At 54.8% G+C, this 25970-nt stretch overlaps 2 protein-coding genes across 3 annotated transcripts; both read left to right on the top strand.

Annotated features, from left to right (window-relative positions):
• Positions 1–7072, top strand: LOC138811259 (persulfide dioxygenase ETHE1, mitochondrial). Its single transcript, XM_069998993.1, has 7 exons — positions 1–109; positions 551–695; positions 1218–1366; positions 4910–5039; positions 5695–5784; positions 6323–6439; positions 6878–7072. Exons 1-7 carry the CDS (start codon positions 29–31, stop codon positions 6913–6915), a joined length of 750 nt encoding a protein of 249 aa, XP_069855094.1. The 5' UTR covers positions 1–28; the 3' UTR covers positions 6916–7072.
• Positions 7073–8466: 1394 nt separating this feature from the next.
• LOC138811246 (pleckstrin homology-like domain family B member 3) lies at positions 8467–22580 on the top strand. 2 transcript variants are annotated; one of them, XM_069998970.1, is made up of 16 exons: positions 8467–8543; positions 8929–9376; positions 10188–10367; positions 10456–10593; positions 14161–14289; positions 14412–14573; positions 15984–16094; positions 16252–16335; positions 16550–16660; positions 18038–18137; positions 18285–18375; positions 18484–18571; positions 18840–18899; positions 20183–20402; positions 20775–20860; positions 22150–22580. In XM_069998970.1, exons 2-16 carry the CDS (start codon positions 9140–9142, stop codon positions 22282–22284), a joined length of 1932 nt encoding a protein of 643 aa, XP_069855071.1. In that variant the 5' UTR covers positions 8467–8543; positions 8929–9139; the 3' UTR covers positions 22285–22580. The 2 variants fall into 2 exon arrangements, with proteins under 2 accessions (XP_069855071.1, XP_069855072.1); XM_069998971.1 differs by having other exon boundaries at positions 8469–8543; positions 9021–9376.
• Positions 22581–25970: the final 3390 nt, after the last annotated feature.

Genomic DNA, 25970 nt, shown 5'->3' with positions numbered 1-25970 from the left:
GCCCGGGCGCAGTCGGGTCGTGGGCGCGATGGCGGGCGCGGCCCTCAGGGCCGCCCGGAGGCAGCTGAGCCAGGGCTGCGGGGCCGGAGCCCCGCTCCTCCTGCGGCAGGTACGGGGGACCGGCGGGTGCCTGGCCGGGAGGCGGGGCGGTGGGCCCCGGCGGCGGGAGGGGCGGAGCGCCCGAGTCCTTGAGGAGAGGACGCTCCCGAGGGGTCCAACGCCTCAACGTTCCGGGTGGGGAGTGGGGTTCGGGGCTGGGGCTCTGGGTCCTTCAAAGGGGAGACGATCTGGGGGACCCCGGGGCTTTGCGGGGTGGAGACCGAGCTTCTGGCTCCGTTACGAGACCGAGGTGCGGGACGCTGCCGTGTGGGCTAGGAAGGCGGAATTCCCGAGCTCGGGGAGGAGGATGGGGGACCCCGCGCTGCCGAGGGCGGGCGGGGCGCTGCTTCTGGGTGTCCGGGTGTACCCCGGGCCCCGGGGGCGGGAGTCAGGCCCTGCGCTCTCACCGTGTTCCTCTCCTCCCCCCCCCCCCCCCGCCATCCCCTCCCAGATGTTTGAGCCCAAGAGCTGCACCTACACCTACCTGCTGGGCGACCGCGAGGCGCGCGAGGCCGTGCTCATCGACCCGGTGCTGGACACCGCCGGCCGCGATGCCCAGCTGGTGAAGGAACTGGGGCTGCGGCTGCTGTATGCGGGTTCGTGGGGGGGGCCCGCCTGGGTGTGTGGGGGCGGGTGGGAGCCGCGTGGCCTGGACCCTGGGACTGAGGGAGGGGGGCTGGACCCCTGGGTCTAAGGGAGGGTGGTGCTGGACCCCTGGGCCTAAGATAGGGGGGGGCTGGACCCCTGGGCCTAAGGGAGGGAGGGCTGGACCCCTGGGTCTGAGGGAGGGGGGCTGGACCCCTGGATCTGAGGGAGGGGGCTGGACCCCTGGATCTGAGGGAGGGAGGCTGGACCCCTGGGTCTGAGGGAGGGGGGCTGAACCCCTGGATCTGAGGGAGGGGGGACCCCTGGCTCTGAGGGAGGGAGGCTGGGCCCCTGGATCTGGGAGGGGGGCTGGACCCCTGGATCTGGGAGGGGGCTGGACCTCTGGATCTGAGGGAAGGGGGCTGGACCCCTGGATCTGAGTGAGGCTGGGGTCTGGACCCCTGGGTCTGAGGGAGGAGGGCTGGGCACGCCCCACCCTCCATGCCCGCTGAGCCTGCCCGCCCGTCTCGCAGTGAACACCCATTGCCACGCTGACCACATCACAGGCTCCGGGGCTCTCAGGTCGCTGCTCCCCGGCTGCCAGTCGGTCATCTCCCGCCTCAGCGGAGCCAAGGCTGATTTGCACATCGACGATGGCGACTCCATCCGCTTTGGACGCTTCGTGAGTGGAGGGTGGGGTATTCTAGGAGAGGGTGGGTGGTGGGTGGACTGGACTCTTTGAACTTACAGGCAATGGGTACTGGGGCCTGGGCAGCGAAGTCCCCTGGGTTGGGGTGTGACCCCTGACCTCATCTCTGGGAGAAGGGCAGCATGAACCGAGGTGGGGCACTGGAACAAGAGGCTCCAGGCAGGCGTGGCTCTGGCCTAACCCCTAAGTCAACACCTCCTGAGTTCCCTATGGCATTGGGGGCAATCTCTTCAGCCTGGCATCTCCATAAAAGTGAATTGTGCACTCCCACGCCAGGGATAAGGGAGAGACCCAGCCCTGCCTTAGCTGAAGGAAGCACAGTCCCCTGACCTGGACCTGGGTGAGTCCTCGAAAGACTTTTAAGGCAGCACCTATTCACAGTGTGGTAGATATACAGGGTCAGCACTCAAAAGCCCGTGCTTCCTTAAATGTTGCAGGCCTGAGCCTCACCCCAGCCTCAGCCCCATGGCCTCTTGGAGGAAAGGTCTATCTTCTCTTCTCTGCTGTCTTAACCAGCAGGTTTCCGGCTAGAATTTGTAACTGGGTGCAATATGGAGGGGGTTGGGATGTGTGTGCTGAGAGCAAGGGAACCAGTTGATCAGAATTGCCCAAGAAAGGACTGGGCCCTGCTGGAGAGGCCCAGCCACCTGCCTTAGCAAGAGCCCTGGCAAGGTCCTGAATTCAAATCTCAACAGTGCACCAAGCAAGAATTGCCAAAGATGGACAGTGTGGCTCAGGCAGGGAATGGCATGTCATGTGACAGGGCGAGCGCTTGGCCTCTCGGTTGAGGGTTTCGCTAAATGAGGACAGTTTACATAGACCAAAGCACTTCTGGGAAATAAAGGCTGTGTGGGGTTGAGGGTTTACTCACAATATCAAAAGCCTTTGTTTAGAAGAAGGTAAAAATAGTGCGTTGTACATTGATGTATGAGGCACATGTAGATGCTAGTAAACATTTTCTGAATTGAGAAAACCCTGAACAAGATTAGAAATAAACTCAGGATGTAGCTGGGTGCTAGTGGCTGGCTCACGCCTGTCATCCTAGCTACTCAGGGGGCTGAGGTCTGAGGATCACAGTTCAAAGCCAGCTCAGGCAGGAAAGTCCGTGAGACTCTTATTTCCAATAAACAACTAGAAAACCAGAAGTGGTGCTGTGGCTTAAGTGGTAGAGCGCTTGCCTTGAGACTAAGAGCTGAGGGACAGCGCCCAGGCCCAGAGTTCAAGCCCCACACAGAAGAAAGAGAGGGTGGGGAGGTGAGGCGAGGATGGGAAGGGATGGGAAGGGGAAACAAAGGAGGAGGCTACAATGCTTGATAAGAAATGTACTCATGGGGCTGGGAAGGTGGCTCAGTGGTAGAGCGCTTGCCTTGCATGCTCGAGGCCCTGGGTTTGATTCCTCAGCACCACATAAGCAAAAAGAAAAAAGCCAGAAGTGGCGCTGTGGCTCAAGTGGTAGAGCGCTAGCCTTGAGCTGAAGAGCTGAGGGACAGCGCCCAGGCCCTGAGTTCAGTTCCCACGACCGGACCAAAAAAAAAAAAAAAAAGAAAGAAATATACTCATTATCTTGCCCATGTAATTGTAACCCCTCTGTACAGTATTTTCACAATAAAAAATAAAAAGAAAGAGGGGGGGAGGGAAGAAGGGAGAAAAGAAAGCCCACATTCCTTAACTATCACCCCCCCCCAGCCTCATCTTTTCCCCTCTCAGCCTTAGGCAACTTTTATTTATTTATTTGAGACAGGACTTTTTATCACCTTCCTTCCTCAGGCTTCTGAGTGCTGGAATTACAGGTATGCGCCACCATGCCTGGTCTTTCTTTTGGCAACTTTTAATCTACTTTTAGTCTCTGGATTTTCCACAGGAATGGAAAAATACAAGTGTTCTTTTGTGGCTGACTTTTTCTGAGTAGTGTTTTCAATGTTCTTTTTTCTGTTGTGTGCTGATCTTGGGGCTTGAAACTTGGGGCCTGAGCTTTTGTGCTCAAGGCTGGCACTCTGCCATTTGAGCCACAGCTCCCCTTCTGTATTTTTTGGTAGTTAAGTGGAGATAAGAGTCTCATGGACTTGTCTGAATGGACTGGCTTGGCATTGCCTTGCTCAGTTCTCAGATCTCAGCCTCCCGAGTAGCTAGGATTACAGATGGGAGCCTTTGGTGCCAGCCCCAAAGTACTTGTGAATCATGAAGCAAGAGGAAACACTGCCACGAAACCGAATTGCCTGCCATGAGCTTTATGACCACCAGGTGGCAGTGCAGGCCGTGGGAACTGTCAGGCCTGGCAGGAGGTTTGTGCTGACTGATCCCAGATCCCTTTTTGTTTGTTGAGCAGACTGGCTGTAGTTTCAGTTGCTCAGGAAGCAGCAGGGTAAAGAAAAGGACAGCTGTGGCATGTAGCATGTCATTGAAGTGTTGTCATGGAAAGAAAGAGATGGTTGGAGAATGCAGAGAGAGGGAGGAGGGGCAGAGCCCAAATGGGATTTTCTGCAGCCCTGGCCATCCATCAGTCAACAGTTTCAGGAACCATGGAGGCTGTGGGTTAAGGATGTCGGGTGACCCCCCCCTCCTCTCTGCCTCCTCCCATCCCAAGCCCTCCTCTTCCCCTTCCCCACAATGTCTTGTTTGGAATATTTCCAAATCGAGAGTCAACTGAAATAATGCTAGAATATTATCACCTTCAAATCATTTCCTGGAGTTCACTAGCTACTGACATTTTAACGTAGCTAATGTTTCTTCTTCTTCTTCTTCTTCTTCTTCTTCTTCTTCTTCTTCTTCTTCTTCTTCTTCTTCTTCTTCTTCTTCTTTTCTCCCTCCTTCCTTCTTCCTTTCTTTCTTTCTTTCTCTTTCTTTCTCTTTCTTTCTTTCTTTCTTTCTTTCTTTCTTTCTTTCTTTCTTTCTTTCTTTCTTTCTTTCTTTCTTTCTTTCTTTTTCTGTATAAGTCCTGGGCTTGAACTCAGAACCTGTCCACTGGTCTCTTTGTTTTTGGCTCAAGGGCTGGGAATGTGGCTTAGTGGTAGAGTGCTTGCCTAGAATACATGAAGCCCTGGGTTCAATTCCTCAGTACCACATAAACAGAATAGGCCAGAAGTGGTGCTGTGGCTTAAGTGGTAGAGCACTAACCTTGAGGAAAAGAAGCCTAGGGACAGTGTTCAGGCCCTGAGGTCTGACAAAAAAAAAAAAAAAAAGGTTTTGACTCAAAGCTGGCACTCTATCATTTGAGCCACAGCTCTACTCCTGGCTTTTTGCTAGTTAATTGGAGATAAGAGTCTCATAGATTTTTCTGCCCAGGCTGGCTTTGAACTGTGATTCTCAGATCTCAGCCTCCTGAGTAGCTAGGATTACAGGTGTGAACCACAGGTACCCAGCTTTGATTAGTGGTAGTTCCAATAGTCCAGATTCACAGATGTTAAGCCCAAGTATTGCTCTCTTGCTTTGTCTAGCTGTGTATCTGGAGTAAATGGACTTCTGGGTTGTCACCTGCAGCTGGTCAGTGACTGTCTCTTTGTGTTCCATTCCTGTCAGGCCTTGGAGGCCCGAGCCAGCCCTGGCCACACTGCAGGCTGTGTCACCTTTGTCCTGAATGACCACAGTATGGCCTTCACTGGAGATGCCCTGCTGATTCGAGGGTGTGGGCGGACAGACTTCCAGCAAGGTGACTGGCTTCTTTGCCCAGCCTGAGCTCTCTCAGTATGGCCATGGGTGTCTGGGGTTTCAGTATAGGCTACGAGAATGAATACGTAGATTTTAGATTCAAGTTGAGCTGTTGGAGTTTGGAGACAAGTACATCCAGGGGTTTGGCTGCTGGCAGGTGTTTTAAATACAAATACCCCTCCCCCAACAAAAAAACTCTTACCACTTAATGAGGAACTTAGGACCACAAATAATTACTATCTCACATAGCTTTCTTGTTTGATGTTGGTTGGTTGGCCTTTTTTTTTTGAGGCAGGATATTGGTACGAAGGCTGGGCTGGCCTTGAATTCCTGATCTTCCTGCCTCTAGACTCCTGAGTGTTGGAATTACAGACATGCACCCAAGGGTGACAGACCAAAAACCATCAGACCCTAGAGAAGGGTCTCATTCTAACCTTGCTTAAATCCTGAATTAGATTGATGAATACCTCACTGTTCCTCAGTTCTTTGCATGTGCTATTCCACCCCCTAGAATGCCCTTCCCTCTCCATCTCTACCCAGACAAACAAGTATTATTGGCAGAAGAGAGAGGTAGAGAGCTTAGCTGTAGTGACTCTGTCCTGCTATCCTTTTCCCAAGGGAACAAGGCCACTGACCACAGAACTTTCCTTCCCCAGGCTGTGCTAAGACATTGTACCACTCAGTCCATGAAAAGATCTTCACACTTCCAGGGAACTGTCTCATCTACCCCGCTCACGATTACCGTGGTAAGGGCTTGCTTGCTGGAGGAGGTGTGTAGAGGAAGAGCTTAAGTGACCTCCTGTAATTCTCACAGGGCACAAAGACTACAAATCCCAGAATTCATTGGGCCCAAAAGATTCAGGGTTTGAGAGGGGCTTGTGTGGAGGTAGGAACTCTACAATTGACATTCTGCAGGACATGGAGACTACAAGTCCCAGAATTCCATGGGCCAAAAAGATCCAGGGTTTGAATGGGCTGTGTGTGGAACTCCACAACTAGCATTCTGCAAGGCAAGGGTTTTCCCAGGACTTCCTTATCTAGAAAGTTCAAAGAACTAAATAAACGAACAAAAAAAGATTAAAAAAAAAAAAAGAAAGTTCAAAGGACTGTGGGAAACTGCATTTCCCATAGTGCATAACCCAAGGGAAAGTGTCATGGCTAGAAAGGCCTCCCATAGTCTCCTGGGAAATGTAGTTCTGAGACACTAGTTATTAGGCAGTTCTAGACAATGTAGTTCTAAGGCATTGGAGCCAGCCACTTTCCTTTCCCTTCCTTCACCACTAGGGCTCACAGTTTCCACTGTGGAGGAAGAACGGACTCTGAATCCTCGGCTCACTCTCAGCTGTGAGGAGTTTGTCAAGGTCATGAACAACCTGAACTTGCCTAAGCCTAAGCAGATAGGTAAGCCACTTGGGAGCCAGGACCTCGGGTCTGAGGGCAGAGGCTGGGGCCTAGACCTCTGGATCTGACAGGGGAGGCCAACATCTGAAGGATCTGAGGGAGGAAGGGCTGAGGCCTAGATTCCTGATCTGAGAGAGAAGGGCTGGAGTCTGAACCCCTGATCTGAGAGAGGAGGGCTTGGGTCTGGACCCCTGGGTCTGAGAGAGGAGGCTGAAGTCTGGATCCCTGGGTCTGAGGGAAGAGGCTGGAGTCTGGATCTCTGGTTCTGAGGGAGGAGGTGGCTGGGGTCTGGATCCCTGGGTCTGAGGGAGGAGGTGGCTGGGGTCTGGACTACTCCTTCTGAATGACAGAACTGTAATTCCCCAGTCTTCCTGGGTTCTCTGTGGAGTGCAGGGTTGGTCAGGTCCTTTAGGGTTCTTCGTGGTTTCTTCCTTCCAGATGTTGCTGTCCCAGCAAACCTGCGCTGCGGGGTCTAGACCCCGCTTTCCTGACTTGTCTGTCAGGTGCTGGCACTGTGGTTAAAGATGCACTTGGTGAGACGGAGGGGCTGTTACTGAGCCTCCTCTTTTCTCCCACCCCTATCCCTCCAGCCCCTCAAACTTCATAAATAAAAACTGATTATTTTACCATGAATGTGACTTCTACCTGTTTCCTGGGGACACAAGTTGGGTTGGGGGGGGTGGCTGAAAGCTTGAGGTGGGTTTGGTCCTTTGGATAGGCCTTGGGTGCCAGGAGGAGGAGGAGGAGGAGATCCTAACTCACAAGGTCAGGTGCAGACTTGAATATGGGCCTTGCATTTGAGCCACTCCCTTCTCTTAGAACTCCAGGTTAGGTATTTCCCTTGAGTCCTCAGTTTCCCCCTTTGTAAAGTGGAAGTGGTAATAACAGGGTGCCTGCAGGATCTGATAAGCCTATAACACCCTTGAGTGCCTGGCACCCCGCCTGCAAGGCAGACTCCCTACCAGAACTATTTTTGTTACTATCATCTAGAATCATCTCCCGGGCACATCCGGGCTGGTGTGTGACTGTTTACTTAATGGTTCCATGTTCCTACATTGACTCAAAGACACCAAAGCTGGTGTTTATGGAAGTTGGATATATTCACTTTCTTCAGCCTCACTTTCCTAAGGATAAAATGAAGATAGTAGTTTTACCCTGGTGGCACATGGCTGTAATCCTGGCTACTCAGGAGGCTGTGATCTTACAGCTTGGTTCAAAGCCAGCCCAGGCAGGAAAATCCATCAGGCTCTTATTTCCAGTTAACCAGTCAAAAGCCAGAAGTGGAACTAAGGTACAAGTGAAAAGGGTCAGCACCCAGGCCTTGGGTGCAAGCCCCAGCATGGCATAAACAGAACAAAACAAAAACCTGTAGATGACAACCCTTCTTGGATTGATCTATGAAACTAAATTGAGGTGTGCACAGCATTTTGCTACAGCTCTTGGACTCTAGTAATCCCATTTCACGTGCTGCTTATTTTCCTGTTTTGCCCAGACAGGAAAGGGTCTGGCTGAGACCTTTAACCCCTGCCCTCCACCCTGTGGTAAAGTATGGAGGGCATGTTTCCTTGTCACTGGGCGGGTCACTGACACAGCCCAAGTCACCCCTACCCCCTGGCCTAGCTCCCTAAACCGGTTGGGGCCCTTCTCAAGGGCTCATTAAAGGGGAGAGGCCCCCCCATCTCCATTCCTATCTTTGAGAACTCACAAGATCTGAATATTAGAGACGGCAATATAGAAATGGCCAAAGACACCTGGACCTCCTGGGGAAAGGACTGGGGGCGGTGGGGGGGGGGGGTGAGAGGGGGCTCTGGAGTCGGAGTGGGTGGACTCCATGTTGGGTTCTCCGAGAGTGGGGTTGGTGGTGCTGGAATGGCTGGATGCCACGGCCGGCGGGCGGGGCCAGCCGGTGGCTCCCTCCTCCCTGGAGAGCGGTTGGACCTGTTTTCCCCCCTGCACTTCCGGGCTGCAGGGAGGGGGACGGGCGGCCTCTCTCCGCCCTCTCTCCCGCCCTCTTCGCCCCTCCTCATCCCAGCCACCTGTCCTGCAGCAGAAGCGGCGGGGCCCGGGCGCAGGGCGCAGAGCGGAGGCGCCGAAGCCTGAGCTGGTGAGGAGGGCCGCGGCTGCCGGGCAGGAGCGGGAAGGGAGGGCTGGAAGTCGGGGATCCCTTTCCTGAGAGGCCCCAGGGCTTGTCCCAAAAGGTGGAGACTGGGATCCCCGATCTCTGGGGGCTCCCCACCCCCAGTGCAGTGGGGCCGGGAGAAAGACTGCGAGCTCCCGGGCGGAGCGGGGCGGGGAGTCCCGGAGGGAGGAGATGGGGTGCCATAAAGGTAGTGCAGGAAATTAAGCGGGGCGTGGAGGGGGGGGCTGTTGAGTGGGTTCAAGGCCTGACTCCTGATAGGAGGGAGGCCAGTTAGGGGGAGCGCTGGGACCCCCATCTCCCCATCACGGACTCAAATTCCCGTCCCGCCTCTGGGGGCGTGTCTCCTTAGGAGCAATCAGCCTTCGCCCAACCTCATTCCCCGCCCCCGGAAACTTCAGGACACGCCCTCGGGATGCTCAGCGCCATTCTTTGAACTCTTAGACCACGCCCTCCGAGCTTCCAGGCCACGCCCCCGAGGCCCGCAGGCCCCTGCCCGATTCCTAAGGCCACGCCCCTCGCGCACCCTGGCCACGCCCACCCCGCTGGAATCCAAAGCGGCTATGGGGACGCCCAGCAGCCCCGAGGAGGGGACCCCGACTTCGCCATCCGTCCCGGAATGCGACGCTGAAGCCTTTCCCCAAGAAGCTGCTCAACCCCAGGGACTTTCCGAGGAGCCCCAAGTGCAAGAGGCGCCCGGGGTCCCCGCGGAGCTCCCGAGCCGCCCGGGAGCGAATCAGCAGGCCGAGGAAGAGGAAGAAGTCGGGGAAGGCAGCAGCACGGAGAGCTGCCGGGAGGAGGTGAGGGGCCCGTGGGGCGGCAGCCCAGGTGGGGGGCGGGGGTCACCCCGACGGGGCCCACACCCTAGCAGGGGACGGACGCGGAGATGGGCAGAGAGGACAGAGATGGACACGGAGAATAGAGGCCGGGTGGAGACACTGAGGAGGCCCAGAGAGACAAAGATACAGACGGAGGGAGACCCGGACGGACAGATAGATGGACAGACAGACAGGTAGAGAGAAAGCAGGAAAGTGGAGATAAGCGGAGATACCCCGAGACTGGTAGAGACACCCCGAGAAAGACAGCAAAAAGTCGACCTGGAACCAGAGAGACTCGGACAGACAGACACTAGCCAGATCCAGAGACGGACAGACCAAGATCCCAACGGGACAAGGAGGAGAGACAGACGGAGGTGGGGTTAGCGACAGGGGAAATTCCAGGGAAAAAAAGGAGAGAAAGAGCCTTAGCCATTCAGACAGATAAACTGAGTCAGAGAGAGACGACCCCCCCCCCCGGGAAGAAAAGGACCCAGAGATCCAGGGAAAGAGAGTTAGGCTGGATAAGGAAAACAAATGCCTCCTATAACCAACAGTGCTTTGTACCCCTTGGGGTGGGAGCTAGGACCCCCCTTTTGCCCCCCAAAGAATCTGATCTGGTGACCACCCCACCGGCCCCGCTCTCCATCCTTAGCCTAAGTACATAGAACAGGAAGCGGGGGGGGGGCTAGAATGGGGGGCGCGCTGAGGGGTCGGACCTATGTGGTGATTGATCGGGGGAGGGGCTTGTGGAAGGGGCGTGGCCTCATGTGACCACGCCCCCTCCGGCTCCCAGCTCGAGGCTGCAGCTCCGGCCCCGGCCACACCCACCGCGCTCATCTCCTCCTCCGGGGAGGGGGCGCGGGGAGCGGCGCGGCGGCTGCGGGCGCAGCAGCTGGAGGCGCTGACCCGCGTGGCCCTGATGGAGCAGCGGGTCAAGGAGCTGCAGCGCCAGAGGAAGGAGCTGCGGATCGAGGTGAGGCCTAGGGGCGGAGGGCGGGGAGGGGAGCATACCCACCCCATGGACCCCAGGACCCCAGGCCTCGCGCTCTCTGTCTGGGCAGATGGAGGTGGAGGTGGCCCTGCTTCGAGGTGAGCTGGCCGGGGAGCGCGTGGCGGCCCGGCGGGAGGAGGAGCGGCTTCGGGAGCTGCTGGACCGGCAGGTGGACGCGACCAGGGGCAGCCAGGAGCTGCGGGAACAGGTTGGTTTGACCTTTGACTTCTCCACCGGTTTTCTTCCTCTCTCCTCATTCCCCTCCTCCCTTCCTGACTGTGATTGTGGGGGTTCTGACTCACCGGAGCCCCCTTCCGTGGTCTCCTGGCTGTCTGCTCTTCAAATGTCATAATCAGAAAAATATCAAAGCCACAAAAGTTTTTAAATTGTTATTACAAAGGTGATGCACAGAGGGGTTACAGTTCTGTAGGTCAGGCAGAGAGTACATTTCTTCTCCCACAATGTCACCCCTGCTCTCCTCTCCCAATTTCTCCCTCCCATCCCCACCCACACGTTGTACAGTTCATGTTCAACATAGCATAAAAGTGTTGTTGTTTTTTAAGTCAGATTACCCCTGTGTCCTGTACTCTCCAACCTTTCAAATATTGTGTGTGAGTGTACTAGGGATTGAACTCAGGACTTCATATGCTAGACAGATGCTCTCCCTCCGCGCACCAGTGGCCCATGCCTATAATTTCAGTTACCCAGGAGGCTGAGATCTGAAGCTCTCGGTTTAAAATCAGCCTACGAAAGACAAATTTGAGAGATTCTTAACTCCAGTGAACTAGCAAAAACCGGGAAGTGAGCAGGGCGCCAGTGACTCTGCCTGTCATCCTAGCTATCCAGGAGGCTGAGATCTGAGGATTGGGGTTTGAAGGCAGCCCAGGCAGGAAAGTACGTGAAACTCTTATCTCCAATGAAACACCAAAAAGCCAGAAATGGAGATGTGGTTGAAGTAGTTGAACATTAGCCTTGAGCAAAAGAAGCCCAGGGTCAGTGTCCAGGCCCTGAGTTCAATCTCCAGTTCACACACACACACAGAAAGCGAGAGAGAGTGAAGGGGGGGCGGGGCACTTGTTGGAGTCCACACCAGGAAGGCCAGCCTGTGATCTGGGGTTGAGCTGATGCAGGTTTATCTCTAATGGTTCTCTCTCTGCCCCAGCTGTTCCCTGCTGTTGGGGAAAACAAGTCCTTTTGTTCCCAGGCAGGATGTGGCTGGTCTCATGCCAAGGTAGTGTGACCAGTGATAAGTGGTCAGTGCCTAGGGCTCTGCCACTCCCTGAGAGCAGATGGTGGCTAAGCTACAAAGAAAAGCTCCATCGCTTCAAATGCTCTTTGTGTTTTCTTGTCTTTTTTTGTTTGTTTTTGTCAGTCCTGGGACTTGAACTCAAGGCCTGGGGCACTGTCCCTGAACTTCTTTTGTTCAAGGCTAGCACTCTACCCCTTGAGCCACAACGACACTTCCAGCCTTTTCTGTGTTTGTGGGACTGAGGAGTTGACCCCAGGGCTTCATGCATGCTAGGCAAGCACTCTACCACTAAGCCACCTTCCCAGCCCCATGTTGTTGTCTCGTTGTGTTTTTTGTTGTTGTTTTGTCATCCTAGGACTTGAACTCAGGGCCTGGACACTGTCCCTCAGCACGTCTGCTAAAGGCTAGCATTCTAGCCACATTAAGCCACAGCTCCATTCCTGGTTTTCTTCCTGCCCTGGCTGACTTTGAACCTTGATCCTCAGATCTCAGCCTCCTGAGTAGCTAGGATGACAGGCATAATCCCCAGAGCCTAGCTGACCTGTTCATTTTATTTTATTTTATTTTATTTTTTGGGTCTGGTCGTGGGGCCTGAACTCTGGGCCTGGGCGCTATCCCTCAGCTCTTCAGCTCAAGGCTAGCGCTCTACCACTTGAGCCACAGCGCCACTTCCGGCTTTTTTTCTTTTTGCTTATATGATGCTGAGGAATCGAACCCAGGGCCTCAGGCATGCAAGGCAAGCCCTCTACCACTGAGCCACCTTCCCAGCCCCTTATTTTTTTTTTTTTTTTTTTTTTTTTGGGTCCGGTCGTGGGGCCTGAACTCTGGGCCTGGGTGCTGTTCCTCAACTCTTCAGCTCAAGGTTAGCCCTCTACCACTTGAGCCACAGCGCCACTTCTGGCTTTTTTTCTTTTTGCTTATGTGGTGTTAGGGAATCGAACCCAGGGCCTCATGCATGCGAGGCAAGCACTCTACCACTGAGCCACCTTCCCAGCCCACTTATTTTTTATTTTTAAATTATTTTTAAATTTTTCCTGACAAGGTCTTGCTATGTCGATCCAGGCTGGTGTCCAAGTTGAGATCTTTTTGTCTCAGTCTCTGCAGTGCTGGTATTACAAATGTACCCCACCCTACCTGGCCTACTTTGTACTTTCTGAGCAAATATTGGGGACCAATGGTGATTTTAATCTAGGACTGCTAGGGCAGTGTAACACAGCTCTGAGGTTAGGGGGTAACTCCTGCTCCAGGAATCTTGAGTTCCCTGGATGTGAGCGACTTGCAAAGAGCCTGAGAATCAGGGAATATTTCTTCCTGAGGAGATGCATGGAACTGGAAGGGTATTTGGTGCAGAGGGAACAGAATGGAACAGGTGTACAGAGGTTGAAAAGTATAAGTTTGGGAAGCAAAGCTGGCCGGGGTGGGAAGATAGGAAGAGGAGCTGGGAATGGACAGGGCGTGTGTCTGATTTGGTTTCCTGGGGCCATGGGAGGACTACCAGCTGGGGTGCATCTGGGTTCGAGGTCATCCTTCAAGGAGATGGACGGGAGGGTGGGCACTAGCTCCTTCGGAGTCCTCCAGACAATGCCAGGGCTACCTCAGGGGCAAGGCTGGGAAGGGCAGATGAAAAAAAAACATGAGCTAGGGCTGGGAAGGTGGCTCAGTGGTAGAGCGCTTGCCTTGCATGCCTGAGGCCCTGGGTTCGATTCCTCAGCACCACATAAGCAAAAAGAAAAAAGCCAGAAGTGGCGCTGTGGCTCAAGTGGTAGAGCGCTAGCCTTGAGCTGAAGAGCTGAGGGATAGCGCCCAGGCCCAGAGTTCAGGCCCCATGACCGGACCCAAAAAAAACAAAAAAACCCAAAAACATGAGCTAGAGGGAGGCTGAGAGGCCAGGGCAAGAGAGGCCCAGAGGCCAGGGAAGGGAGCCAGTAGGCTCTGGAAGGAGAGGAGACCCAGCAGGCACGCAGGGCAGGGGCCTGGACTCTGGTGTGGTAACTAGGACAGGGAGATGACAATGTGGACAAGAGAGTGGCTGAGGATAACTTGATCTGGTGAATGAGAAAGAGCCGGACGGTCTGAGGGAGGAAGCCTGGGGCCTGGACCCCTGGGTCTGAGGGAGGAGGGCTGTTTGCTTGGTGCCTTCTCTAGGACACTTGTGTGGATCCGTCAGGGTCCCGGTTATCCTGGCGCCATGCCGTAGCTGGGTGTGTGATCTGGGGCCTCCCAGCCGGGTGACGGGGGTCCTGTCCTGAGCACAGGCTGAGGCACACAGCACGGCCGTAGTTCCTTTTCTTTTGGTCGGTCATGGGGTTTGAACTCTGGGCGCTGTCCCTCAGCTCTTCAGCTCAAGGTGAGCACTCTACCACTTGAGCCACAGCGCCACTTCCGGTTTTCTGAGTGGTTTATTGGAGATAAAAGTCTCACAGACTTTCCTGCCCAGGCTGGCTTTGAACTGGGATCCTCAGATCTCAGCCTCCTGAGATGACAGGCGTGAGCCCCCGGCGCCTGGCACGGCCATGGTTCTTGCAGGAGCAGAGGCGGCTGCACCAGGAGCGGGAGCGGGTGGAGCATCTTCGCCAGAGACTCCGGGACGCTGAGGGGCAGCTCGATTCCCAGCCTGAGGACCAGCGCGAGCGCTTTCTGCATGGGGTACAAGAGGTGAGGATCTCCCAGAGATGAGGGTGTCCCAACCCCTCCTCCCTCAGACCCAGGCATCCAGGAGTCCTGGCCCCGCCCACGGCTTCCCTGGGCTCCAGCATCCGGGCCTCTGTCCACCACAGATGAGGGAGCAGCTGGATGTGGCCCAGCGGGCCTATGAGGATCTGGAGTTCCAGCAGCTGGAGCGGGAGAGCCGGCAGGAGGAGGAGGACAGAGATGGCCCTGGGGCCTCAGTGTCAGACCCCAGGGTCCAGGAGCTCCAGGCCAGCGTGGCGCAACACAGGGTGAGCCCAGGGCACTGTCCCGCCCCGTCCCTGACTATGCCTGCAGCCCACGGCAGCTACTGAGCACTGGCTCATGGAATCTTACCACAAGCCCGCCAGGCAGGCCCTGGGTTTTTTCTTGTTTTTCTGTTTTTGAATGTGTGTGTGTGTGCTCTGCTGGAACTGGAACTTAGGGCCTCTTGCTCTTGCTTGGCTTTTTTTTTTTTCCTCCCTCAAGGGTGGTGCTCTACCACTTGAACCACAGCTTCACTTCTGGCTTTTGGCTGGTTAATTGGAAACTCTTGTCTTCCTGGGCTTTTCTACCTGGGCTGACTTCAAACTGAGATCCTCAGATCTCAGCCTTCTGAGTAGCTGGGATTATAGGCATGAGCTAATAGCACCTAGCTTGTTTTTTTTTTTTTTCCTTTTCCGTTCTCCTTCCTCCCTCTCTTCCTCCCCTCTTCCTTGTCTTGACACGGTCTAGCTATGTAGCCCAGACTGGCCTTGAACTCTCCAGCCTCCTGATCCAGTCTTCCCAGTGCAGGAATTACAGGCATGCCCTGACATGCTGGTGTCTATTTTGTTGTTTTTTGTTTTTTTGGTCGGTCCTGGGACTTGAACTCGGCTTGGGCTCTGTCCCTGCACTCTTCAGCTCAAGGCGAGCGCTCTACTACTTGAGCCACAGCGCCACTTTTGGTTTTTCTGGTGGTTTATTGGAGATAAGAGTCTCACAGATGTTCCTGTCCAGGCTGGCTTTGAACCACGATCCTCAGATCTCAGCCTCCTGAGTAGCTAGGATTACAGGCATGAGCCACCAACTCCCGGCTCTGTTTTGATGTTGGTGGTGGTGGTGGTGTTGGTCATAGGCCCTGAACTCTAGGCCTGGGCACTGTCCCTGAGCTCTTCAGCTCAAGGTGAGTGTTCTACCACTTGAGCCATAGCACCACTTCCAGTTTTCTGGTGATTCATTGGAGATGAGTCTCACGGACATTCCTGCCCAGGCTGGCTTTGAACAGGGATCCTCAGATCTCAGCCTCCTGAGTAGCTAGGATTACAGGCGTGAGCCACCGGCACCTGGCTGGTGTCTATTTTTATCTTGTCTTCTTTCTCTGCCTTTTCTCTACAGCTCTGTCTTTATGCATCTTTCCTGTTCACTATGCTATGGTTTTATCCGGGCATTTGTTTGCTCTCTCTCTTCTCTCTTCTTTCTTCTCCGTAAGTCTCTGCCTTCCTGGATCTCTGCCCTCTATAGCCCATCTTCCATTCCCTAACCTGTCCCAGATCTCTTTGGACACAAAAGAAAAAAGTTGGAAACACAGGACTCGTCCCTCCCCCTCCTCCAGTTCCTGCTGTTATTGATTGGGGTGGAGCGAGGCCGTGGGAGGGCAGGCCGAGGGGGCAGGTGGGTCACTGGGGCTGGGGCCCCTGCAGCGTCGCATTCAGGTCCTAGAGGAGCAGCTCGGATCGCTGGGGGAGCAGATGGCCGCCGAGAGCCGGGGACTGAGCCGGAAGAAGGAGGAGGCCCTCCAGGCCCTGACGCAGGTACATTTCCCCAGACACCTGTCCTCCATCCTCCCTTGCTGTGGGCCTTCCCCCAGCAGCCCCCCCCCCCATGTTTCCTGGCTTCAGGAAAAGCCACGGGGGTGGGGTGGGGGGTGGCCCTCGCTCACTGACACATGGTGGGCCATGGGGTTTGTAGGAGCGGAGTCGACTGTTTGAGCTCAGCAGCCTGCATGAGACGCCCGGAGGTGACTTCTCAGAGCCCAGCCAAGCCCTCACCAAGGTATCATGTGCCAAGCCTCCTCCCTCAGACCCAGAGGCCCAGCCTCTTCCCTCAGACCCAGGGGTCTAGGCCCCAGCTTCCTTGGAACCAAGCCTTGGTTTCTTCATTTGAGATCTGGGTTGCCAGTAGAAGCAGGGACCCAAGCATCTGGGCACTGCCAGTTCCTCCCCTTCCCACCCCCCAATGCCCAGGTCTCCCCTTCACCTCTCTCCAGCTCCTGTTCACCCAGAAGACTGACCGCCAACTGCTGGTGCTGCAGGACCCCGCCGCCGCCGCCACTGCCGCTGCCTCTTCCTGTCTCTTCTCCGTCCACAGCTCCCTGCAGGTGCCTGGAAGCCGCTGGTTTTTCCCATGAGCCTCTCTGGTCAGTGGGGTGGTTGGGGGGTGCTGAGAGCAGAGCCCCAGGGCCCAGGCTTCTGGTGGTTTTCTCTTGCTGGTTCATTGCAGACAAGTCTTAGGGACTTTCCTGCCTGGGCTGGCTTCCAATCTCCAGCTTCAGATCTCAGTCTCCTGAGAAGCTGGGATTACAGGCATGAGCTACCCACATCTAGCCTGCACTGGCTAGTTTTGAGATTGGGTTTTGCTTCTTGCCCAGGCATGTGCCTGAACTGTAATCCTCCTGTTGTAGGCTTCTTCATAGCTGGAATGTCAGCATACATTCCCATCCCAACCCCAGCAGCGTCTTTTGTTAAGATGGATTCTAATGGATGTTTCTTGCCAAGGCTTGGTCCTGAACCTCGATCCTCCCAATCTTAGCCTCCTAAGTAGCTAGTATTACAGGTGTGAGCCACCAGCACTGACTTTCCTCATATGTTCATCTTCCCAAACTTTCCTTTCTAAAATGGGGAGTCTCACGGCAGTTGGAATTGGGGTTCAGTGGTAGGGTGTTTGCCTCGTATTCAAGAGGCCCTAAGTTTCATACCCAGCACTGAAGAAAAACCCAAACCTTCTTCCATAAAAAAATCCTCCAGGGCTGGGAAGGTGGCTCAGTGGTAGAGTGCTTGCCTTGCATGCCTGGGGCCCTGGGTTCAATTCCTGAGCACCACATAACCAAAAAGAAAAAAGCCGGAAGTGGCGCTGTGGCTCAAGTGGTAGAGCACTAGCCTTGAGCTGAAGAGCTGAGGGACAGCGCCCAGGCCCAGAGTTCAGGCCCCATGACTGGACCCCCCCAAAAAAAATCCTCCAAACTGGGGTTCGTGTGTGTGTGTGTGTGTGTGTGTGTGCGCGCGCGCGTGCACGCGCGTTGGTATTGGGGCTTGAACTCAGAACTTCAATGCTGCTTCTGTCCTATTTTCACTGAAGGCTGGCACTCTACCACTTGGGGCACAATAATCAGATCTCAACTTCCTGAGTAGCTGGGATTATAGGCATGAGACACCAGCACCTGGCTGAAGGCATTAGTTTGTTGTTGTTTTGCCAGTCCTGGAGCTTGAACTCAGGGCCTGGGCACTGTCCCTGAGCTCTTTTGCTCAAGGCTAGCACTATACCACTTTGAGCCACAGTGCCACTTTTGGCTTTCTGCTATTGGAGGTGAGTGTCCTGGACTTTCCTTCTTGGGCTGGCTTTGAACTGTGATCCTCAGATCTCAGCTTCCTGAGTAGCTGGGATGACAGGTGTGAGCCACCGATGCCTGGCTGTGAAAGGCATCAGTTTTTAGGGGACATTTCTGATCAGAATCACAACAGGCTTTGTGTGTTTTCAGGGCTCCATTGGCCTCCAGAGGACTGGAAGCCTGCCCCGGAAAAGGGGAGAGCGTGTGAGCCAGAAAGGGTCTCCTCGACCTCTGTCTGTCCACTGTACAGGTGAGGACCCTCCCCTCCCCCTCTTGCTCCCCAGTGGACCCCTGGGCCGAGGCAGAAGACAGAGGTGAAGGCAGGTCTGCAGAGAGAAGTTCAAGGGTTGGGGCAGGGGAGTACCCCAGCCTTCTAACCCCACCCTCACTTCCCCAGCACCCCTGAAGGCCTCGGGCCTTGGCCCAGCAGTGGGGACCTCAGGAAGACACCCGCTCTATCAGCTGCTGAACTGTGGCCCTGGGAGCAGGTGGGATCCCAGGGAGAGGAGGGGGCAGAGCAGAGGAGGAGGAGGTGGAGCCATGGTGACCACACCCCTCTCTGCCCCTCCCCACCCTTCTCCGCCTCCTCCATCCAGCTATGGAGCCCTGCACCCGGACATCGCCCACATGGAACGGCTACTGCAGCAGGCTGTGGCAGAGAGAGAGCGTCTGCTCAAAGCCAGGGTGAGACCCCCGCGCCCCCTCCTGCAGACGGGAGATTCTCCCCGCTCAGACCCCAGCCCTGCTTCCCCCAGACCCCAACCCTCCTCCCTCAGACCCAGGGGTCCAGATCCCAGTCCTCCTCCCTCAGACTCAGGAGTCCAGACCCCAGTCCTCCTCCCTCAGACCCAGGAGTCCAGGCCCCAGCCTCCTCCCTCAGACCCTAAGCCTGTCCATCCCCTCCACTTGTCTCGGGGTGGCATGCTCACTGTCCCTGCACCCCAACCCACAGGAAGGGACAAGGAGAGGTGCAGACAGCAGACCCTCAGGCCCTGCAGTTCCTGCCATTACGGTCAGTCTTACCTGCCTTCTCCCTGCCCGGTGTGTCCATCGCCTTTGCTCTGCAGGTCTTTTGAGCGTCCGGGGTTGGGAAGGGTAGGAGTTGCCCGGATGCTCTCTTTCACGCGTCTGTGGCATGGATGTTCTAGGCAAACGGTGCCATTTTTGTTTTGTTCGTGTGCTGTGGTCCATCCCAGAGCCTTTTGTGTTCTCAGCACAAGTGTTACCATTGGCCCAGCTGCCCCGTCTTCGTGCCTCAGTTTCCCCTCCTCTGAACAAGTCTATGCTGGGGCTCTTAAAAACTGAGCCTTAAGCTGGGTGCTGGTGGCATACGCCTGTCGTCCTAGCGACTCAGGAGGCTGAGATCTGAGGATCGTGGTTCAAAGCCAGCCTGGGCAGGAAAGTGTTCATGAAATAAACACAGCAAGTCTGTGTCAGTGCGTGTCCTCATAAAAATGAAGCACACTTTGAGGTAGTCTGCCATGCCTTGTAGCATCATTTATTCAACAGTCCCCTGTGGTGAGCAGTGTCCCCGTCCGTGTCCCCTGTGCTGGCTTTGTGCCCTGCATTGTGCCTCTGCATTATTTAAAACTAGTAACGCTCCGTGGCTCCTACCTGTAATCCTAGCCACTCAGAAGGCTGAGATCTAAGGATCACAATTCAAAGCCAACCCAGACAGGAAAGTCCATTTGACTCTTATCTCCAGTTAACCAGCAAAAAGCCAGAAGTGGAACTGTGGCTTAAGTGGTAAAGCACTAGTCTTGAGCAGAAAAGTTCATGGACAGCACCCAGGCTCTGAGTTCAAGCACCATGACCCATCCACCCCTATCCTTTCCCACAAACTGTACAGGGAAGCTAAGCACAGTGATGTCCACTTTGTCATCCTAGCTGCTGGGGAGGCCCAAATTGGGAGGATCATAGTTTGAGGCCAACCCTGGCCAAGAAGTTCCCCAAACCCAATCTTAAGGAATAAAAATCTAGGCATCATGGGGCTGGGAATGTGGCTCAGTGGTAGAGGGCTTGCCTAGCATGTGTGAAGCCCTGGGTTCAATTCCTCAGTACCACATACACAGAAAAGACTGGAAGTGGTGCTGTGGCTCAAGTGGTAGAGTGCTAGCCCTGAACAAAAGAAGCTCAGGGACAGTGCTCAGGCCCTGAGTTCAAGCCCCAGGACTGGCAAAATAAAAATAAAAAATAAAAAAAAATTAGGCATCATGGCCTGTTGGCCAGGTCTCCAAGCTTTAGGAACCCCGTTTCCTGGCTCCCCAGTAGCCACCACATCTCCGCTCTCTGCAGGCCCCACCCACGCCCCCACCACGCCCCCCTGGGCCTCGTGTCCTGGACCTCCGGCAGCACCTGGAACGCTGGGGTCACAACCCCGAAAGCTGTCCCCACGTGAGGGTGTCCGGGGGCTGCTGCCGTGGACCTCTGGTGAAGATGGGGGGCCGCATCAAGACCTGGAGGAAGCGGTGGTTCTGCTTCGACCGCCAGGCCCGCCGCCTGGCCTACTACGCAGGTAAGCCCCGGGCGCGGGCTGCGGGGTCCGGGCTCCAGGCCTCACCTCGGGCTGGCACCCCAGGGAACCCGGGCCCTAGCCTTCCAACCTCAGGGCTCCACACGCCAGAACCATACTCACCCCCGTCCCTCTCCAGGATTTGGGAATTGGGGCCCTGGCTCCATCCTGCTCTTCTCCCAAGAGTCCCCCCTAAGCTCCCTCCAAGACCACCCCTATAGGTGCAGTCTGACACCTGCACCCACCTAGCTTGAATAGGAATTCACCTTCCAGCCTTGGGACTCCAGACCCCTCCCCTTCCTCCCTCCCCCAGTGCAGCCCCACCCCACCACCCATTCGCACCTCCCCCGCCTGTTTCTTCTCTCCCTCCATCAGACAAGGAGGAGACCAAGCTCAAAGGTGTCATCTACTTCCAGGCCATTGAAGAAGTCTACTATGACCACTTACGCTGTGCCTTCAAGGTGGAGTGCCCCCAACCCCATGTGTGGCTCCTCCGAGCTCGAGTAGCTGGGATTACAGGCGTGTGCCACAGAGCCCAGCCCCCAGTTGTTTCCCTCCCCTCCGCCTGTAAAAGTGCAGGGGTAAAAGGTTCAGTGTTGGCAACTGATGGAATCTGTGGGGTGCTCTGTGGAGAGGAACCAACACAAGGCTTTCTAAAGCTTCACTTGCAATCCCGGCTGTGTGATGTCAGAAGACTGACTTTGCCAGCCTTAGTTTTCTTATCTGTGAAATGAGCAAACTTGGACACACTCTGGGCTAAAATATAGGCATAGATGATACCTACAGGTTGGGGTTGGCCAGTAGGTGGCTCAGTTAAATGGATTTTAGACACTAACATTTCTCAATTGCTAACCAGGAGGAGGCTAGATTATTTTTTTTTTTGGGGGGGGAATGAGGGAATTTATTACTTTTTATTTTTGTTGGTTGTGGAGCTTGAACTCAGAGCCAGGGCACCATCCTTGAGCTTTTCTGCTCAAGGCTAGTGCTCTACCACTTTAAGCCACAGCTCCACTTCCGGTTATCTGGTGGTTAATTGGAGTTAGAGTTTCACACACTTTCCTTGCCTTGGGCTGGCTTTGAACTGCAATCCTCAGATCGGAGCCTCCTGAGTAGCTAGGATTACAGGCGTGAGCCATTATCTACCACCTCAGGAGATGGAATTTAAATGTCTGTATTTCTAGTGTAATAAAATAAGGCTGGGTAAAGGGCTTATGGTTGGTCCTTTTAAAATTCCTTTGGTTCCTGGTGTAGTAATGTCATTTTACATAAACGTTTCTTTTTTACATATTTTTTTCTGTAATCCTCTTAACCAGTGAGGTAACTAGCACTCTTTGTTATTTATTTAGTGCCATTAATGGGCTTGAACTCCAGGCCTGGGCACTTCCATGAGCTTTTTCTTGCTTAAGGCTGGTGCTCCCCCTCTTAGGTCACAGCTCCACTTCCACCCTTTTTCTGGGTTAACTGGAGATAAGACAGACTTTCCTGACCAAGCTGTCCTCGAACCTTGCTCTTCAGATCTTAGGCTCCTGAATTGCTAAGGATTACAGGGCTGAGTGTCAGGCTGTGGCTTGAACACTCTTTAGCAAGACAAATGGAAAAAACTCAGACCAGGAACTTGAGTAACTTGACCAAAGCTACCCAGCCAGCAAGTGGCGTGGGAGGGGTTGCAGTCCAGGCTGGGGAAGGGGGTGGGGGGAATGGAAGCGGGGGAGCAGCGCCTGTCTCCCTAACCCCCCTTTCCTACTTGCAGAGCCCCAGCCCCCGCCTGACGTTCTGCGTCAAAACCTACGAACGCCTTTTCTACATGGTGGCCCCGAGCCCGGAAGCTATGCGCATCTGGATGGACGTCATTGTGACAGCTGCAGACGAGAACCACGCCCCCTGAGCCTTGACCACGCCCCCACGACGTCCCTTGAGAGCAGGCCCCGTTGCGCTCCTGCCTATAGGCGGCCGGGCCACGCCCACTTCCGGAAAAAGCCTGGTCCCACCCGTTCGGAACTCTCGCGATGCCGAGCGGGGCTGCGGCTCAGCGGGCCTGAGCCGCGGAGGTCGCGGCGGCCCGTGGCGTCCCCTGCCCCGGGCCGGGGGAGCTCGCGGGGAGCGGATGCGACTATTTATTGGTGCTTCTGTGATACTGAATTAAACGTGAGGAAAAAAAACCCAACAAGCCCTGAGGTTTCCACGTGGGTCCTGCGCGCAGGGGTGCGGGGTGGGGGAGCTCCGTGTCCCCCCCCCCGCCCTGCCTTCAGCAATGCTGACCTTTAACCCCTAGGGTCATGGCTGGAGGAGGGGCCTCCGGTCACCTCTCGTGGTTTGGGGGTTTGCATCCCCCACCCCCTTCCTCTGGCTGGACTCCCCAGGTCCTCATCCCCGGCCTCCTCCCGCTCCCCAGCTGGCCTCACACCCCGGGTCTCCCTGCCTCCACCTCTCCCCAGGGCTGGGGTTACAGGTGTGCTTTAACCACACTGGCTGTCCAGACAGCATGGGAGGTTTCCCGTCCCTTGGCGCCCTGGCTTGGGAGGATGGGTCCCCGCCCCTCGGGGCTGGAGGACGGGGCCTGGCTGTTCTCATGACCTGTGCACTGCTGGGCAGAGCCCAGTCCATTAAGGAGAGAGGGAACTGGGTCCCTACGCCCCCTAAGGGGCGGTGTCAGCTCTGTTTAGGAGCCTCACACTCCACCCAGCTCAAGTGCTGCACACGCCCCTGAGCCTCCTACTTTCCTCCCAGGATCCCCTGAGCCTCCTACTTTCTCTAGGTTTCCCCTTCTTCTGCCTTTAGTCTCTCAACAGCCTTCACTGCCCTGAACACCTACACACACACACACACACACACACACACACACGGCTATTGGTGACCTCCTCTCAGAGGCAGGCACTGGGGCTGATTTCCATCATTCTTGAGCCAGTGGTACTTGGATTTGAACTCAGGATTTTATGTTCTACCACTTAAGCCATAACCCCATCCCTTTTAAAATAAGGTCTTGTTTTGTGCCCTAGGCCAACCTAACCTGCATAGTGATCCTCCTATTTATACTTTCCAAGCAGCTAGGATGACAGGCACACACCAACGTGTTCAGCCTTTTATCTTGCTTACATGGTTCCTCACATCTGGCCTCCAACCACAGCCCTCCCCATCTCAGCCTCCCAAGGAGCTAGGATTATGGGCCTGTAACACTGCCTGGCTATCCATCTGAAGAAATTCTTCATCCTTGGGTGCTGTGCTTGACCTATTTTTTCTCAAGGCTAGCATTCTACCACGTGGAGCCACAGTGCCACTTGTGGTTTTTGAGTGGTTCATTGCAAATAAAGAGTCTCATGAGAACTTTTCTGCCTGGGCTGGCTTTGCACTGTGATCCTCTGATCTCAGCCTCCTGGGTAGCTAGGATGACAGGTATGAGCCCCTGTGCCTGGCTTCTTCATCACTTTGTCTTTGAGTGTGTGTTTTGTTAGTGGAGTGTGGTGGTGGGATTAGAACCCCAGGTCACAAGTGGGCCTACCTCCTGCCGCCTCTCAGTGCCCTGGGACAGGCTCTCGCCCCCTTGGCATCCTGTCCTGGCTCTGTGCATCACTGCCACTTCTATTGGGCTACTCTCTTCCAGAATCTTTGCAGTGAACTTGGCAGGAGAGAGCAGGAAGAGCTAGCGGAGGCTGGGGGCTGGAGCCCAGTGGCCTCCAAACCTTCGTGGAGGCTGGGGAAGAGTGACAGAGCTGTGAGCGCTGCGTCCCATCTTAGCCGGGTAAAGATTAATAAATACTTCATAAATACAAACTTGCTGTGTTCTTTTGGTCCGGGGCCAGGTGCAGGTCAGGCCCCAGCATCCAGGCAGGCCCCAGCACGAGCCTCTCCACCCTGGGCCCCTCCCTCCGGCCCAGAACACTTGGCTAGTTCTTCCCGTCTGGCCAGTTAGGGTTCCTCCCTGAAACTCTCACGCCGGCTGCAGAGGAGGCTCGGTGGGGCCTCCTGCTTCCCAGACAAGGCCAGGGTATCACTCTGCCTGCCACTCACTGGCATGGTGGGGAGGGGTTTAGAGCCATTTGAGCAAAGAAGAAGCTGCAATTCAGAGAGGGCAATGCAGCTGGTTGGGGTCCCACAGCAAGAAGGACACTGAGGCAGGATTGACCAGTTTGTCCAATTCCAGACAGTCTCCCTTTTTACCAGGAAAGACAGCCCCTAACTTCAATATAAATGCGTCCTAAAGCCAGTGCTTAGGAGGCTGAGGCAGGAGGATTGAGAGGTAGAGGCTAGCCTGGTCTACACAGTGACACTTCATCTCAAAAGGAAGATGATGAGGATAATAATGGACACTTTGAAGTGTCAGAGAGAACACACTTCTGCAGGGTCACACAGCAAACCGGAATCAGGCTGGGAGACAGGATGACTTTATAAGAAGTCATTCACTTTCGCTGTCCCAGCCTTCGCTGCATGACAGGTGACCCCACCTAGGTGACTGAGGTGTTTGTCATAGTTGGGAACCCAGATGCCTGACAGAGTCTGGGGTGTAGATACCTTTATGAACATAGCCCGCTATTTTCTTCCTTCAGACACGGAGCCAGCCAGGGGGAGCTGACCACCACTTCCCTCGCTGTATGAACAACTGGAAATAATGTCTCCCTCCCTGGGGTCTCAGTTTTCCTCCTCTGAGAAATGGGTACTTTCTCCACTCCTGCAATGGGAATTCAAGACTAGGTTGCTTGTCCAAAGGCCAGCATCCTGTCTGGCACAGAGCAGGAGCTCAAGATGATCAATCACTAATTCATAATCATAGTAATAGCAGTGTCTTTAAACCAAAAATATGCTTTTAGAGCACTTAGGAATATCTAGTGCTGAAAACCAGAAGTGGCGCTGTGTCTCAAGTGGTAGAGCCCTGGCCTTGAGCTAAGGAGCTGAGGGACAGCGCTCAGGCCCAGAGTTCAAAACCATGACCAACCAAAACAAAACAAAAAAAGGAGTATCTGGTGCTCCACAGGGGCTTCAGTTCATTTCCACAGGCAGCCTGACTGGGTACATACTATTAATTCCTATTTTAGCTGGGCGCTGGTGGCTCACGCCTGTAATCCTAGCTACTCAGGAAGCTGAGATCTGAGGATTCAACGGCTCAAAGTCAGCCCAGGGAAGCAAGATCTGTGAGACTCATCTCCAGAAAACTGGAAGTGAAGCTGTGGCCCAAAGTGGTAGAGTACGAGTCTTAAGTAAAAGAGCTCAGATGACAGTGTCCAGGCCCTGACAAAAAAGAAAAAAAAAAAAAAAGAATCGCTATTTTAAAGCAGGCTCTGGGGTTCACATTGTCATCCTAGCTACTCAGGAGGCTGAGATCTGAGGATCACGGTTCAAAGCCAGCTGGGACAGGAAAGGCCATGAGACTCATCACTAATTAACCACCAAAAATCTAGAAATGGAGCTGTGGCTCAAATGGTAGAGTGCCAGTCTTGAGTGAAAAAGCTAAGGGACAGTATCCACCTGGTTTTGAGTTCAAGCCCTTATAGGGGCACAAAAACAAACCAAAGTACCCACAAAGCAAGCCTGTTCATGCCCTCAGTTGACTCTGACCCTGTCAAAGTTCCCCCATCATTT

This window comes from Dipodomys merriami, unplaced genomic scaffold (assembly GCF_024711535.1).
Source record: "Dipodomys merriami isolate MVZ:Mamm:240054 unplaced genomic scaffold, mDipMer1.0.p SCAF_52, whole genome shotgun sequence".
Taxonomy (NCBI): domain Eukaryota; kingdom Metazoa; phylum Chordata; class Mammalia; order Rodentia; family Heteromyidae; genus Dipodomys; species Dipodomys merriami.
Note: the sequence above shows the minus strand (reverse complement) of the source record. Positions and strands in the feature narration are given on the sequence as shown.